The 14,628-nt window shown below is 41.2% G+C and overlaps 1 protein-coding gene across 1 annotated transcript; it reads left to right on the forward strand.

The window, feature by feature from the left end:
* The first annotated feature begins 230 nt into the window (after nt 1-230).
* KLHL11 (kelch like family member 11) lies at nt 231-9,571 on the forward strand. The gene is made up of 2 exons (XM_020811687.3): nt 231-1,230; nt 3,029-9,571. The coding sequence occupies exons 1-2, from the start codon at nt 728-730 to the stop codon at nt 4,608-4,610; spliced, it is 2,085 nt and encodes a 694-aa protein (XP_020667346.1). The 5' UTR covers nt 231-727; the 3' UTR covers nt 4,611-9,571.
* The last annotated feature ends 5,057 nt before the right edge of the window (nt 9,572-14,628 follow it).

The raw sequence follows: 14,628 nt of genomic DNA on the forward strand, positions 1-14,628 counted from the left end.
GAGAAAGAGGAAAGGAGGAGGAGTTAAATGTGCCGGTATGGGAGGAGGATATAAAGGATCAGGGGGAGAAGAGGAATTTTAGTATATCAGGAAGAGAGATAAAGAGAAGGAAGGAGGAGGATAGTGAGAGGAAAAGAGATGAGTTCACATACGAGAAAACCTGCGGATTATTGCAAGATTTCCCGAATTTGAAAGTAGGCGGATTACAGTACTGCCCGATCCAGAATTGAGAAAGGAAGGAGGATTAACTACTGAAGCCTTAGAATGGACAGTAATAGTCTTTTCTCGAGGACAAGGAAAGACAGTGATCAGACCAGACCAAACATTCAATCGCCAGATGTTAATGTAAATGAAGTTGTTGATCTTTCAAAAAAAAAAAAGCCTGTCATCATCTCCCGTCAAAAGGGAAGAACTGCTCCGAATTTCAACCGAACTCAATCACAACCAGTCAAAGTCGTGAATGTTTACTTGTCCTCTGATTAAAAAGGGGGGGAATGCGACTTTCCTAAAAGTTGTTGCAACTTTTTGCCCTGCGAGAAAAGAAAATCGTAGTTAACCAAGTTCATCATGGAATAATAAGCAGTTTGTACTTCAAGACGTCTATAGCCAGCAGAAGGTTTTTAAAAGTAACGGAAGTCTAGTCTATCTTTTTTTATCTCTATGGTTACGCAAGTGACGTATTTCGGGCGTAGTCGGGAAAGACCGACTTCGTTAAGGGGACGCTAAGATGGCGGCGGCTGGAGGCGGAGGGGATATGGACATTGGAGGACATGGCGGCTCAGAAAATAGTGTTCTTGCTGCGGAAGGCGAGGCGGGAACGGACGAGGAGCCTGACTCGGAGGTGTTTTCGTGCGTGGCTCACTGCTCCGAGCTGGCTTGCCGACAGAACGAGCAACGCCGGTTGGGCCTCTTCTGTGACGTCACGTTGGCCTTCGGCGGCGGCAGCAACAGTGAGGAGGGGGAAGTGGGCGGGGCCTCTCCCCACCCGGACCCGCCTCCCCGGGAGTTCCGCGCGCACCGCTCGGTCCTTGCCGCCGCCACCGAATATTTCGCGCCTCTCCTTTCGGGTGACTTCGCCGAGTCCCGCTCGGGTCGTGTGGAGCTGCGCAAATGGAGCTCCGAAACTGGACCAGACCCGGAAACGGTGGAGGCCGTCATCAGTTTCATGTATACGGGCCGTGTCCGTGTCAGCCCCAGCAACGTCCACGAGGTTCTGGAGCTGGCTGACAGGTGAGGCAAGCGCTTGCAAGAAGGGGAAAGGAAGATCTTGTTGGCGAGGGAAGCAAGAAAGAGCGTGAGGGGTTTAGTGGCCCATTGTGTGGTCAAAGATTGCGCATCTCACGCGTGAAATAGGATGCAGCTCTCTAGCCACCTTTGCGACTGTCATTTCTGGTTGGGGCTGGTGAGAGTTGCCGTCCAGTAACATCTGAAAGGTCACGTGTTCTCCATCTCTGATCTTGGAACATGCTAATAAGTTATACTCCTCCCTTGAACATTATATTAAAACAGTGTAACCTGGAAATGGCTGAAAGAGGAACCATATTCGTTTTTTACAGCAAAAACATACTGTGTTTAAGATACCACAAGTCTCTGTTGCTTCTTAGTCAGATGCTAGCTCAGCTTGAATTCATTGGGACTTTAAAATGGATTTTGATAGAAGTGCATTGTAAATGGAGATCATAATTTTTGTTTTAATAATTAATAAGTGAAATACTAAATTGTATTCATTAATTAGTCTATTGTGTGCCATTTAGTTGGAATAGCAAAAAAAAAAGTCCAGACTTGAGTGGGACTTGGCAGTCATAATTTATTCTGCATTCTGAATCCTGGTGTTGATTCACATGAGCATGAAGGAAATCATGTAACTTGCTGCTAATGAATGAGAAGCCAGTTGATGCTAGTCACAACCAGGCATGCAACTGGGATCTTGTTAATAAGCAGCAATTTGCTACCATGTTTTATGTGAGTTTACCTATTCATGCATTAATTGTCAGTTGGATTCTGGCCTGTATTTCAGTCAGTATACAAAGTATTAATCCAAGTAATAAACTTAAAACTGAGTAAAAATCTTCAAATTATTTTGTAGGCTACTATATCTTATGTATTTATTGATATATCCCCATAGAAAAAAGAAATTCAGTATGTTTATAATTTTCAGATAATTTTGCATTCATAATCATGGTAGTATGCATTGTAATTACATGCTATAACACAACTGTATTTTTGTTAAACCATTATTTTCTGTGCCTCTTCCCACCAAAAATGTCCATGTTTTGAGTTGGCGGACCTGTAAATATATACAGTTGAAATGCTGGCTGAGCTACTTAGTATGGTCAAGTGAGGTACTTAAGATGCTTGTTAGTTACAAAACTAAAGTAAAACTTTGCCTAGATTTAGCACTGGCTAATGCCTATGGTGGTGTGCTAATTCATTAAATTTCGAATCATGCCATATGAATATAAATGCTGAAACTATTGTGTTGTACGAAGACTCAGAAAGATATCTTTCATGGTTGTTTCTTTACAAATGGAGTCATACATTTAATTTTAAGAGAGTACATGTTTATGCCAAGTTCTATTTTAATAGAAAACTTTTCTATAGTTCAGAGTTTAAAAAAAGAATGCATAATTTTAAAAGACTGTAGCAGAGAGACGATTAAACCAGTTAGAAAGTTGGTTCTGGGATTGAAGGGAAAGGTATCCCTCTTCTGTAGACATGCATGCATTTCACTCAGTTTTGATTCCCCACAGCATGAAAGGTACTACAAGGAAGGTAGTGTTGTTCTCATGGCACCTTCCCACTATATAGCTCATGAACCATTTGGATCATGACTTTGTCAGGATTACTGTTCCATGGTGCTGAAAAGGTAGAACATCTTTTACAATGAGGAACTGAAAATGAGAGTGTCACTTGCTGATATGGGGTATCTTCAGAGTAGAAAGCAAAATATATCTTGTTAGCTATATGATAGAATGTTGTTTCCGGATCTTTCTGTGGGGCATTTCTAAGCTTCCTTCTTGTTTTGCAGGTTTTTATTGATTCGTTTAAAAGAGTTCTGTGGAGAATTCCTCAAGAAGAAACTGAGCCTCTCTAACTCTGTAGCCATTCATAGCTTAGCTCATATGTACTCTTTAAACCAGCTGGCTTTGAAAGTTGCTGACATGATCAGGAGGAACTTTTACAAAGTAATCCAAGATGAGGAATTCTACACTTTGCCATTCCACCTCATCAGAGACTGGCTTTCAGATGCTGAAATCACAGTAGACTCAGAAGAAGTTCTGTTTGAGATGGTCTTAAAGTGGGTTCAGAGGAATCCTGATGAAAGAGAGAAGTACTTTGGGGAGCTATTTAAACTTCTCCGGCTATCTCAGATGAAACCCACTTATTTGACCCGGCATGTCAAATCCGAAAGGCTTGTATTTAGCAATGAAGCGTGCCTCGGACTTGTGTCAGAAGCAGTGGAAAGCCATGCTCTCAGGGCTGAGAATTTGCAGTTAGGAACCCTGCAACAGATTACTTGTCCCACAACATCACAGCCTCGTTTTGGGCAAAACATGGATGTGATCATGGTCATTGGTGGTGTGTCTGAGGGAGGTGATTACTTGAGCGAGTGTGTTGGTTATTTTATTGATGAAGATAGGTGGGTGAATTTGCCACACATACATAATCATCTTGATGGACATGCTGTTGTAGTGACAGAATCCTATGTCTATGTAGCAGGTTCTATGGAGCCTGGTTTTGCCAAAACTGTGGAAAGATATAACCCAAATCGAAATGTTTGGGAGCAGGTTTCTAACCTGATAACCAGGAAGCATTCTTTTGGCCTTGCTGAGGTAAAAGGGAAGCTATATAGCATTGGTGGGCATGGAAATTTTATCCCTGGCTTCAAAGATGTAGCAGTCTACCATCCAGATCAAGACAAGTGGCACAACTTGGAGTCGGCACCAAAGATACTCCGGGATGTTAAAGTGATCACTGTAGATGACAGGTTTGTTTACATGGCTGCCCGCACACCTGTTGATGGGGATAATGAAGAAGGCTTAAGGGCTGTCATCATCCGATATGATGCAGATACAGGTCAGTGGCAAGATACTAAAACGTTGCCACTCCCTGATAACTATTGCTGCTTTCAGATGGCTGTGGCAAATACCAATTTTTATCACACTGCCTCTTGTTGTCCCAGAAGCTACACACTCGACCATGAAGAGATGAAAAGGAAACACTCTGGTCAGGTGTCTGATGACATTCTGGAAAGCTTACCCCCAGAGGTGCTTAGCATTGAAGGGGCAGCAGTGTGCTATTACAAAGATGATGTCTTCATCATAGGTGGCTGGAAAAACAGTGATGACACAGACAAACAATACAGGAAAGAAGCCTATCGCTACTGTGCTGAGAGGAAACGCTGGCTGCTACTCCCTCCTATGCCCCAGCCAAGGTGTCGTGCCACGGCTTGCCATGTGAGAATTCCTTTTCGTTCTTTACATGGTACCCAACGATATCCAATGCCGCAAAACCTAATGTGGCAGAAAGACCGGATCCGTCAGATGCAGGAGATACACCGTCATTCCTTAAGTTTGCGGAGGTTGCCACGATCTCAGATAGAGTGCTAACCTGAATAAATAGATTTTGAGAAAAGCCTGTGTGTTGACATGCTCAGCATAGTCTCCTAACAATCACTTACATTGCTGTTTTTAGTCACTGGGGGTATTGAAGGAGATCTGGCCTCCTGCGTGTTAAATAGTTTGCCAGGATTGCACGCAGAAGGAGCACTTAAGGTGTACTAGCCATAATGTGAAGGTAGGCTCGCTTACAAAATCTCCAAAGATTTAGTTTCCCCTACAGATGACATGTAAATATAAATGCAGGAATTTGTAGATGTGCCCGGGATATATGAATATTCAACATAGCCTCTCCCCTCTCTTTCCAGGAGTTTCTGTCAAAGGCTATTTGTTCTAGTTATGTGTATGAGACAATTCTCTATGTATTGGGGCTTCTCGCCCATCTTAAGTCATTTATACTGTCTGTATGAAGTATAAACATACCCCTGTATATAAGGAGTAAAGCACAAACTTTCAGAAAACTTCATAACGTTCCATGCTTACAAATATTTTGTAATTGTATTTATCTAGAAACATGAGTTTACTAAGAGGATATTACTAAGAACGGTTGATTTTAAATTTTCAATCATATTGAAAGTTGAGGATTGCGCTATAATTTACCAGACTGTATCTTTCTACTGTGGAGTAGTCCCACTGTTTTTTTAAAAAAAATGCATATTGCATTAATGATTCAGGTTTGTGGCCTTAAAAGAATGAATGGAAAGACCAAAAAGATCAACACTTTAAATCCAAATTCATAATATTGAAGGAATTAGGTGTTCCTCAGTGTAGAACAAAGGTGAATGATCTCTGAGTATGTATTCAGGCAAGTAATCAGAGTGCAATTAGAGAAACAAAACAGTCAACCTGCCTTTGACAATCAAATCTCTTTGCCTTCATGGTATGCCATTCGTTATTTGGACTATGTTTGAGTACTTGAGACTTCAGTTGACTGAAAATGTTGCCTCAGTTTTTGATAGTAAAAATCCTTATTCATCCAATGTCTTAATAGAATTGTGGCAGCAAGTAAAATTTATTATCACCATAATTCTGTGGGAGATTCTTTGCTGCTTTTCTCCCTTAAGACAGTAAGATCCTGCTTTCTAGAGTGGTGATTATTTGATAGTCCATGTTCAGAAAAATTATATTTTTATTGGACCAATTTAGCGATATGTTTAAGCTTTGGAAAATCATAGAATTCTTTGGTCTCAGTGCATGGCAGAGGATTTATCAATTCATTTACACTAAGTTTGTCCAACAAAATATTTCATTTTACTTTCATCAGTTGTTACCTTTTGACCTGAACATAGACCACCTGTACTGATGCATTACTTGGTTCTCCAAAGAAGATTTCTCTCTACCTGCTCACTCTCCTGGTGCCCCAATACATCTTAGTAGTTTTGATCCTACTTTTAATTTTCACTGTGTTAAATTGCACCAGAGCAATTGCCCACGTAAGCTAATTTGTTTCATCTCACAAAAGCTTTTGGAGGCATTTGTGTTCCTCTCCCACCCCGTGTCCTCTGGTCTAGTCAGAGTTGCTTAAGGAGTGGCAAGGGCAGTAATGACACCGGGAGGTTCTCAAGTGAGATCAAAACCTCACCATTGTAGCCACAGGGTTCTTGTGGAATGCCTGGAATAACACCCACACCCAATCTAAAAGTAGCTTTCTACAAAGAATGGATCCCGTTATTCTTGGAAGCCTTTCACGGCTGAGATCTGATGGTTGTTACAGTTTTTTTGGGCTTTTTGGCCGTGTTCTGGAGGTTTTTCTTCTTAACGTTTCGATGCTGGCCACAGAGACTGCCAAAACGTTAGGAAGAAAAACCTCCAGAACATGGGCCAAACAACCCAAAAAAACTGCAACAACCAATGGATTCTGTTCCTCCTTTTTCTAATAGGTTTCTCCCTCATTTAAGTAGCCTTGGCTTGTATTTGGAAACACTAATATGGAATGAAGAGAAAAAAATCAGAGTATGAGAAATCTGTTGGCCAAGATGTTTAGAACAGTAAATAGTAACTTAAATTTTGGAAAGCAAACCACTTATTTTTTTAAAAAAAATAATAATAATTTTAAGGATTGACCATTCTTGTTTTCCAATTTAGCAAGAAGCCCTAATTCTTGTCTGAAACATTGGGGTAAGTTTTTAATCTGCATGGATGTGCGCAGGTTTTCTTGATTTGCATTTGTCCTGCTAATATTTACCTTTTGTAGTGTAAATGTTGGATCAGAAATGTGTGTACATTAAATTAATGTCTTCCTCATATTCATACTAATACAGCCTTGTCAGGCAAAGTAAACCAAAAACTTAACAACACAAGAATGTCCACTTGCCTGCTTTCAGGATATATTGTACATACCAGCCAGCTATTTATGGAAAAGGTAGATGGTTCAATAGGCTTACTGTTAATCTGTTGAAAATCCTGTTAAAATAACTTAAAGCAGGCATTCCAAAGCTGCAGGGCTCATAACAGACCTACTGATACTATTACGGTAGTAGAGGTAGAGGGGCCGTAACCTTCTCATATTATTAGCAGAAGTGCTGATTAAGAGAAATGTCTAAGAATATTCCTTACGGTCAGTTATGGACATATCTATGCAGAAAACCTAATTGTTTTAAATAGGGATGGTAGTTTTTCTGAAACCAGAATTTCTCTGTGAGAGCACTCTCAGCATTAAAATTGAGTCCTCTTGGAAAAAAGGAAAAGAGATGACAGAGCAGTGTACGTTTGTTTTGTACACATGGCTATATGTATTCTTATAACTGAAATTCAGTGGCGGTTTTGAAATTTCACAAAAGATGTATTTGGCCCGTAGTGCAAAATGTTTGATAGTCTCCACAAATAAATTAATAGATTAACTGTTCATCAATGTTAATCAGTGTTTCTGTACAACTATTCCATCTGGCTGGTAGGCTTTGCTTTTTTAAATTAAACTGTATGTCACCTTGATGTTGCTTGTGAATGCCAGTCACTTACAGTATATAGGTGTCTACCTGCCTGGCTTGATTTCAGTGTGCATGGAGAATTAAAAGCACCCTAGAGAGCAGTCCTGTTGTATCGTGTAGTGTCAAAAGTCAATATTGATTAATGTCAAGTCTGGATGTTAGGCTACTAACCTGCTCTGCTATTCTGAGTGCCTCTTAGCTCCAGGATAGCACAGCTCTTGTGCTGCATGCAACAGTCTTGTCTCTACTTAGTCATGCGAGTCCTTGTCAGATTGAAGTAGTTGCCTAAATCTTCAGATGGACCATCCAGACTATACCTCCCTCATGGGGAAGCTTGATACTCGTAAGATAACATTCCTAAATGTGACTGAGACACTGTTTTGCTGAAATCAGCAGGACCTCTATCTCAGTAAATGTGATTTGGAGCAGTCATTAACTGGAATCCTGTTTCTAACAACAAGAAAGGCTTCCAGCAAATTGTAATTGAAGAGGTTCTAGGACAGGCAAGTATGCCTATTGCCAAGAAACTGGAGACATTCACCTGTCTTTTAAGCTGTACTGATTCTCCACTGTGATAGGATGCATTCCTTTTACAGTACCAGTGGAGTAGGGTAGATCTTTTGGTTGTGCCTGAGCTGACATTATTACTGAACTAATATTGTTTGTAGGTTGCACACATATGCCCATATATTTTTTCTAATTACTAATTCAAACTTTTGTCTCTGTATGTGCCATTGAGACTCACCTTCATATGACGAAGGTAACAAGACACCAATATAATTTTGTTCAAATAATATCTACAGTGTTGACTACACATGATACATTGACAGTTGCTGTAAACTTTACAATAGGCTATATTTAGCAGGCAGCATAAACAATACCACTGCCATCAATATCTGTCATCTTGCACAAGCATAACTAATGCCACTTGCCAGCTTGCCTTTGCTCCCTCATTGCAGTGTCGCCATTTAGAAAACAATAGCGTTTTCTCTCAGTGCTTCTGCCCTTGTCCTGTCCCCTGAGGAACCATAGCAGGACCCTGCTTGCCTCCACCCAGGTCTATGATATGAGGGCTTTAGGGAGAGGCAGGATCTTGCTGCACTTATCCAGAACCATTGAAGGTGGCCAGAAGCAGCTGAGAAAGTGTTTGCTGAAAAAAAGGGAAGATTTTTTTTATTTTCCAAAGGACAGACACAGCTGATATTGCTCCTAGTTTTTCTGTCCTCCTGCAAGGCTTTCTAGAAATCAGAATAAGCGTTCCCACTTTCTTTGAATTCCCTTACAAACATGGATTTCTTGTGAACAGTGCACTCCTATGTAAGGTTTTTACAGGATAGAAGGAACAGAAAAAGCTACTCTTGCCTTTGTTTTTCAAGTGACTATTTTGACTTGCAGAAAGTTTTGGACAAGGTCAGAAGCCATTTGTTTCCTTTATAATATTTTTTTTCTCCTGCAATTCAGAACAGCCTTTCTATTTCTTTTGTGTCTTCTAACAATCTTGGAGGGCTTAGAAAGGTTTTCTTCTGTGGTAGAAGTACAGTTAAGAGCAGTTACCTGTGTTAGAGATCTGGCTGATAAGTCAAGCTGATTGATACTTGCCACACCCTGATTTTGCAATAATTGTGGACCAAACTGAAATGACAGTATGTACTCTTTCTGCTGCTTCCCTGATTCGGAGACACTCGCCTCAAAGCCATGTTAGTTCCCTGGCAGTTCTGAGTTCCAGTAAGATGATATAAACATGTATCTAAGTCATTGGGTAGTCCAAGGATTCCTTATAGACCTGTAAGGCAGTACATGACTTTTTCTTTCTCTGCTTCAACCCTAATTTGCCTTGTGTTTGCTGCTCTGTAAATGGGAGCAACATAATCCTCATGGATTTGAAATGCAGATTTCCTGCCTTTAGGTAGAATTGTCTTGAAGAGTATGTCCCTAAAATCTATTTTAAAGATTTGCTGTTCCATATATGCTGTACTAAAGTTCTGTAACACTAAATGTGATTTCAATAAACATTTTATTTCTCTATTTTCTTTTGTTTGCTTCATATTATTTATGAAAATTATGAATTCATTCCAGCACCTTGATCTCAATTAGAATTCACACTTTAGATCCATTTTGTCTTCAGTTCTCAGATGCAGTCAGGGCATTATTTTATATTTATTCAGTTGTTTCCTCATGTTAAGTTATAGCTCAGGGTTGTTACTTTCAACTTAAAGCAATCTTAACAGGGCTTTCAAGGTAAGTGAGATATTTAAGCAGTGTTCTTATGCTTTGACTCCCCCAGTGAGTTTCCATAGCCGAGTGGGGATTTGAACCTTGGTCTCCAGAGTTCTACACTATCCACTACATCACACTGGGTATCTCATACCAGGATTACTTATCTGAAAAGAAGAACGAATTTAAATGAATGTATAATTAAAACTTAGAGTTATGCACTTATAGGCAGAAACTAGCAATCTTCATTGTTCATGTGTATTGTTTATTGGCATAAAACATTTTAACATCCTCTTTTGCTGGGGTGTAGAGTGAAGTGGTGGGGCTCCCTAAGACTTTACAAGCTGAGGACCATAGGTTGCTTGTGAGTTGCTTACCTTTGTATTGATTCTTTACAGAATATAATCATTGCTTCACTTTACATACCCTATATGAAAAATAAGAAGCAAATTCTAAATATCTTGCGAATATAAGATGCCTTGGATACAATTTCACATTGGAGAAGCTGGCTTTTAGTATATAAATCAGAGATGTCGAAGGAGGTACCACAAATAGTCAGTGGTGCTGAGGTGCACCTGTGATCTCAGGAGGATGTAGGTCCAGCAAAAGCAGTATTAGACACAAGGAGACAGTGTCCAAGTCCAATCAATATTCCTGTAAATGTATGAAGGAGAGAGAAAAAGGAGAGTGAGAACAGAGTGAGCTGTCCTTGCGAATAGAAACGCTGGAGCGTGAGAGAGAAATAAGATAGGGAGAAGTAAGTGAACGGAAATAAGTGATGGTAGAAGAAAAAGGGATAGAATTGAGAGAAGGAAAGATTCAAGTCTGTTTAGTAGAGGAGGGAGAAGGAGGAAAAGGGGAAGAGTTAAGTGTATCAATGTGGGAGGAAGATATAAAAGATCAAGGAGGGAAGAAGGTTTTTAGTATACCAGAAGGGGAGATAATAAGAATGAAGGAGGAGGATAGAGAGGGGAGACAAGATGAGTCTACCTATGAGAAAACCCGCGGGTTATTGAAAGACTTCCCCAACTTGAAAGTGGGTGGACTGCTGCCTGATCCAGAATTGAGGAAGGAGGGAGAATCTGTGATTGAAGTCTTAGAATGGACAGTAGTAGTTTTTACCGGAAAAGAAGGACGCGGAAAGAAGGTGATCAGACCAGACCAGACATACAATCAACCACTGAAGGAAGGAGACTGGGCTCGACATCCATGCTGTGAGACAATATGTGCGGTGAGGAGTGCCCCACTGAGGAGCCCTACAGACTGGGAGCAGTTTGGTCCAGCCCCCACCAGTGAGTTTTCCACATCTACAAACCGAATTCACGTCATCAAGTTATATATATAAAATAACATAACAAATGTTAATGTAAATAAAGTTGATGTTTCAGAAAAGCCTCAGTCATCATTTCCCGTCAAAAAGGAGGAACTGCTCCAAGTTTTAAACGAACCCAATCACAAAATGATTTGATTCGTCTTTATAGAACATGAAATGGCCTTCATCTGGAAATCGCAGATGACCAGTATCTACATAGTAGATTAAAAATATTTGTTAACACAGTACAAAACGCTACATAGAGCAGCAGAAGACAAAATATTTTATTGTTCCCTGAAACTTACACAAATAATGTTTCAAACCACTATATGAAAGATGAACATCTGTGAGGCAATTAGCTTTCTAATGAAACGGAATTCTGTAATGCAGGGTTCCCCAACCTTTCTAACCCCGCGGACCGGCTGAGGAAGGTGGGGCACCCCCCTATGCTCGTGCTTATGAGTGCTCATCCGAAGGAGCGGGAAGGTGCTCATGCAGGTGCTTATGCACATGTGTAAATGGCAGCGCAGCGCTTGTGTGGGCGCTCACACGTGCACATGCGCAAACAGCGGTGTGGCGCTCGGGGCGGGCACTCGTGCACATGCGCAATGGATGGGGGAGAGCTTGTGCAGGCGCTGGCGCGTGCAGGTGCAAAGCAGCTGTGCGGGGTGAGTGCGTGCAGGGGGGGCGAGAGGTCTGTCTCTGCAGCCCAGTCCAGCTCAGGCCACGGACTGGCACTGGGCTGCGGACCGGGGGTTGGGGACCTCTGCTGTAATGGTTTCCACATCCAAGAAACCCCTGCCTTGTGTTGTAAGCCTGTGAGGTGTGCAATTCAGGGCCTGCATATGCAGCTTCCTTAAATGATCCTGGATCCTCATAGCTCTGTTAACATCCAGACAAAGGCCCATTCAATGCCATCTTCAGCCTTTGGACTTAATGGGAAACACTGAAAGAGAATGTCCTGCAATAGTTCAAAGCAGTGACATATCCTACCTCTTTTCTGGTGCGACCTGCTCAGAACTTAATGAATCCTCCTAAAGGAAAGAAGGACCTTGTTAACTCATTGAGAGTCTAGTCCACGTGAGCAGTGGAAGAGACTATGCCTTTTTAGGTGAGGAAATTCTATTGTTAACATTTTCTTAAATGAAGGTGAAGAAATCATCTGTCACCAACAATTTTCAACCAGCTTTCTTTCTGCTTTGTGAAGAAATATTGCTTCTTTTACTGCATTCTCATTGTGGCCAGTTGCCTCTGTACAGTAGGCCAAACTCAAATGTTTTTGTGCACTTGTTGGTTGATCCTTCTGTTTTCTCTGCACAACTTAATTACTCCAAAAAAATAATAGTTGTGAAGGGAAAGTACCATGTCGTGGGGTTGGAAACTATGACCTCCAGTATGTTAGATTCCATAAGGATACATCTTTTCAAATAAATGAAGTACATGTCTCTTCAATAATGCTGAGGTTTATTCTCTCTCTCTCTCTCTCTCTCTCTCTCTCTCTCACTCACTCACACACACACACACACACACACACACACACACACACACACACACACACAAGTATATCTAAGGTTAACCCAACATGTGCCTCCCTCTGGCATGAGGCATAGCAGCAAAGGTGTTAATCAAGAACAACTACTGAAAGCCAGCCAACTTATTTTAATGCGTGGGGTAGGAAACCCCACAAGTGTATGTCTCTCCCCTCTCTCCAAACAATAAAAAACAATAGCAATAAATCAAGTACAGTGGAATTTACTGGCCTCTGGTAACATTCTGTGACAAGATGCAATGGCTTCGCTGCCCAATGATAAATGCAGTCTTGGTCACCCCTCAATGCTAATTTTCTAAACTGGTGTTACAGAGTCTCTACAGAGAGCAATACCTGAGCCAGGGCTTGCCAAGATATTTTATTACCATTGGCAGAGGAGGAAATCTTGCTTCTATGAGGGGGTGCTGATAAGTATTGAGCCTTTCCCAGAAAAAAATTGAGCTAGGAAGCTATAAATTGAAGGGTGTAAATTGCAGGCCCAATTTGTATTCAATGGTGCACAAATCAACTACCTATGATTTTAACTTATCTTTCATGTTCAGGTCCAAAGTGAACATGGCAGCACCTCCAGAAAAGTTCAATGTGGAAAGGGCATAGGACCATAATCAAGTTCCTGTTTCTCCAAGGGAAAGGTGCAAAGCAGATCCATGAAGAAATGTCACAAATTATGGGTGACAGTGGCCCTTCATATGCAACAGTTAAACGTTGGGTTGTCAATTTTAAAACTGGCCATTTTGGTGTTGAAAGTGAGAAACCCAGTGGAAGGCCTGTTTCTGTCTCTGTGCCTGCAAATGTGAAAGCCATCCATGATATGATCACGGAGAACTGCCAAATATCAGCCAAAAGTATTGCTATACAGTAGTATCTGAGAATATCACATGAGAGAGTTGGTGCCATTATCCATAACGACTTGGAAACGAGAAAGCTGGCAGCAAAGTGGATCCCCAAACTTTTGACAACCGAACAAAAGAGGAAACATGTAGAATTATCGGTGTCTGTTTTGCAATATTTTGCAAGAAATGAGTCAGATTTCTTGGGCAAACTGGTAACTGGTGATGAGACAAAGGAACAGTCTAAGGAATGGAGGCACCGTGGTTCCCCCAGGCCAAAGATGTTCCAAGTGCAAAAGTCGGTGCAGAAGCAAATGGCAACAGTTTTTTGGGATAAGAAGGGAATTCTGCTGGTGGACTACCTCCAACAGGGCTCAACCATCAATGCAAAATATTACTGTGCTTTATTGACGAACTTGAGGCAAAACATCAAGGGAAAACGTCGAGGAAAGTTCTCCAAAGGTGTCATCCTGTTGCATGACAATGCCTCGTCACACACTGCAGGTGAAACAATGACAAAACTGACGTCCTTAGGCTTTCAAGTGATGCCCCATCCACCCTATTCTCCCGACCTGGCTCCTGACTATTATCTGTTCGCAAAACTCAAAAAACACCTAAAGGGACAACGATTTGGGAATGTTCTGGAGGCAACTAATGCTGCAAATGTGTGGTTACACCGGCCGTCGGAAGAATTTTATTTGCAGGGACTTAAGAAGCTGCAGGACAGATGTCTCAAGTGCATTGACTTCCTGGGGGCATATGTAGAATAGTGTGGCACTTACAGCTTCCTAGCTCAATTTTTTTCTGGGAAGGCTTCTTTCTCTCCCACTTGCTTACACTCCTGACCTGCTGTTTAAAGGCTATTTTTGTAACTCATTTTAAAGAATCATATCTGACCCAGACATCTGCCACGACTTTTGGACCTTCCGTATGTTTTTTTTCGGCACCATCTGCAATACGTTGATGCACAGCTTGATGAAGACTACTAGTACAGGTCGAAAGTTAGCAGCTTTATTATTTTTATTTATTTTTCAGTGGTCTAATAAAGGGCATCACCTGCCCTTGCTTTTGCCGTTTCTAAGGCTTTGTTTGTTTTTCTTTTGCTTCCCGGGTCTTCGTGAACTCTCGGTCTCTTCGGCGGTATATAATTTAAATAAATAAAAGGAGCAGCAGCAGC

This window comes from Pogona vitticeps, chromosome 6, assembly GCF_051106095.1.
Source record: "Pogona vitticeps strain Pit_001003342236 chromosome 6, PviZW2.1, whole genome shotgun sequence".
Taxonomy (NCBI): domain Eukaryota; kingdom Metazoa; phylum Chordata; class Lepidosauria; order Squamata; family Agamidae; genus Pogona; species Pogona vitticeps.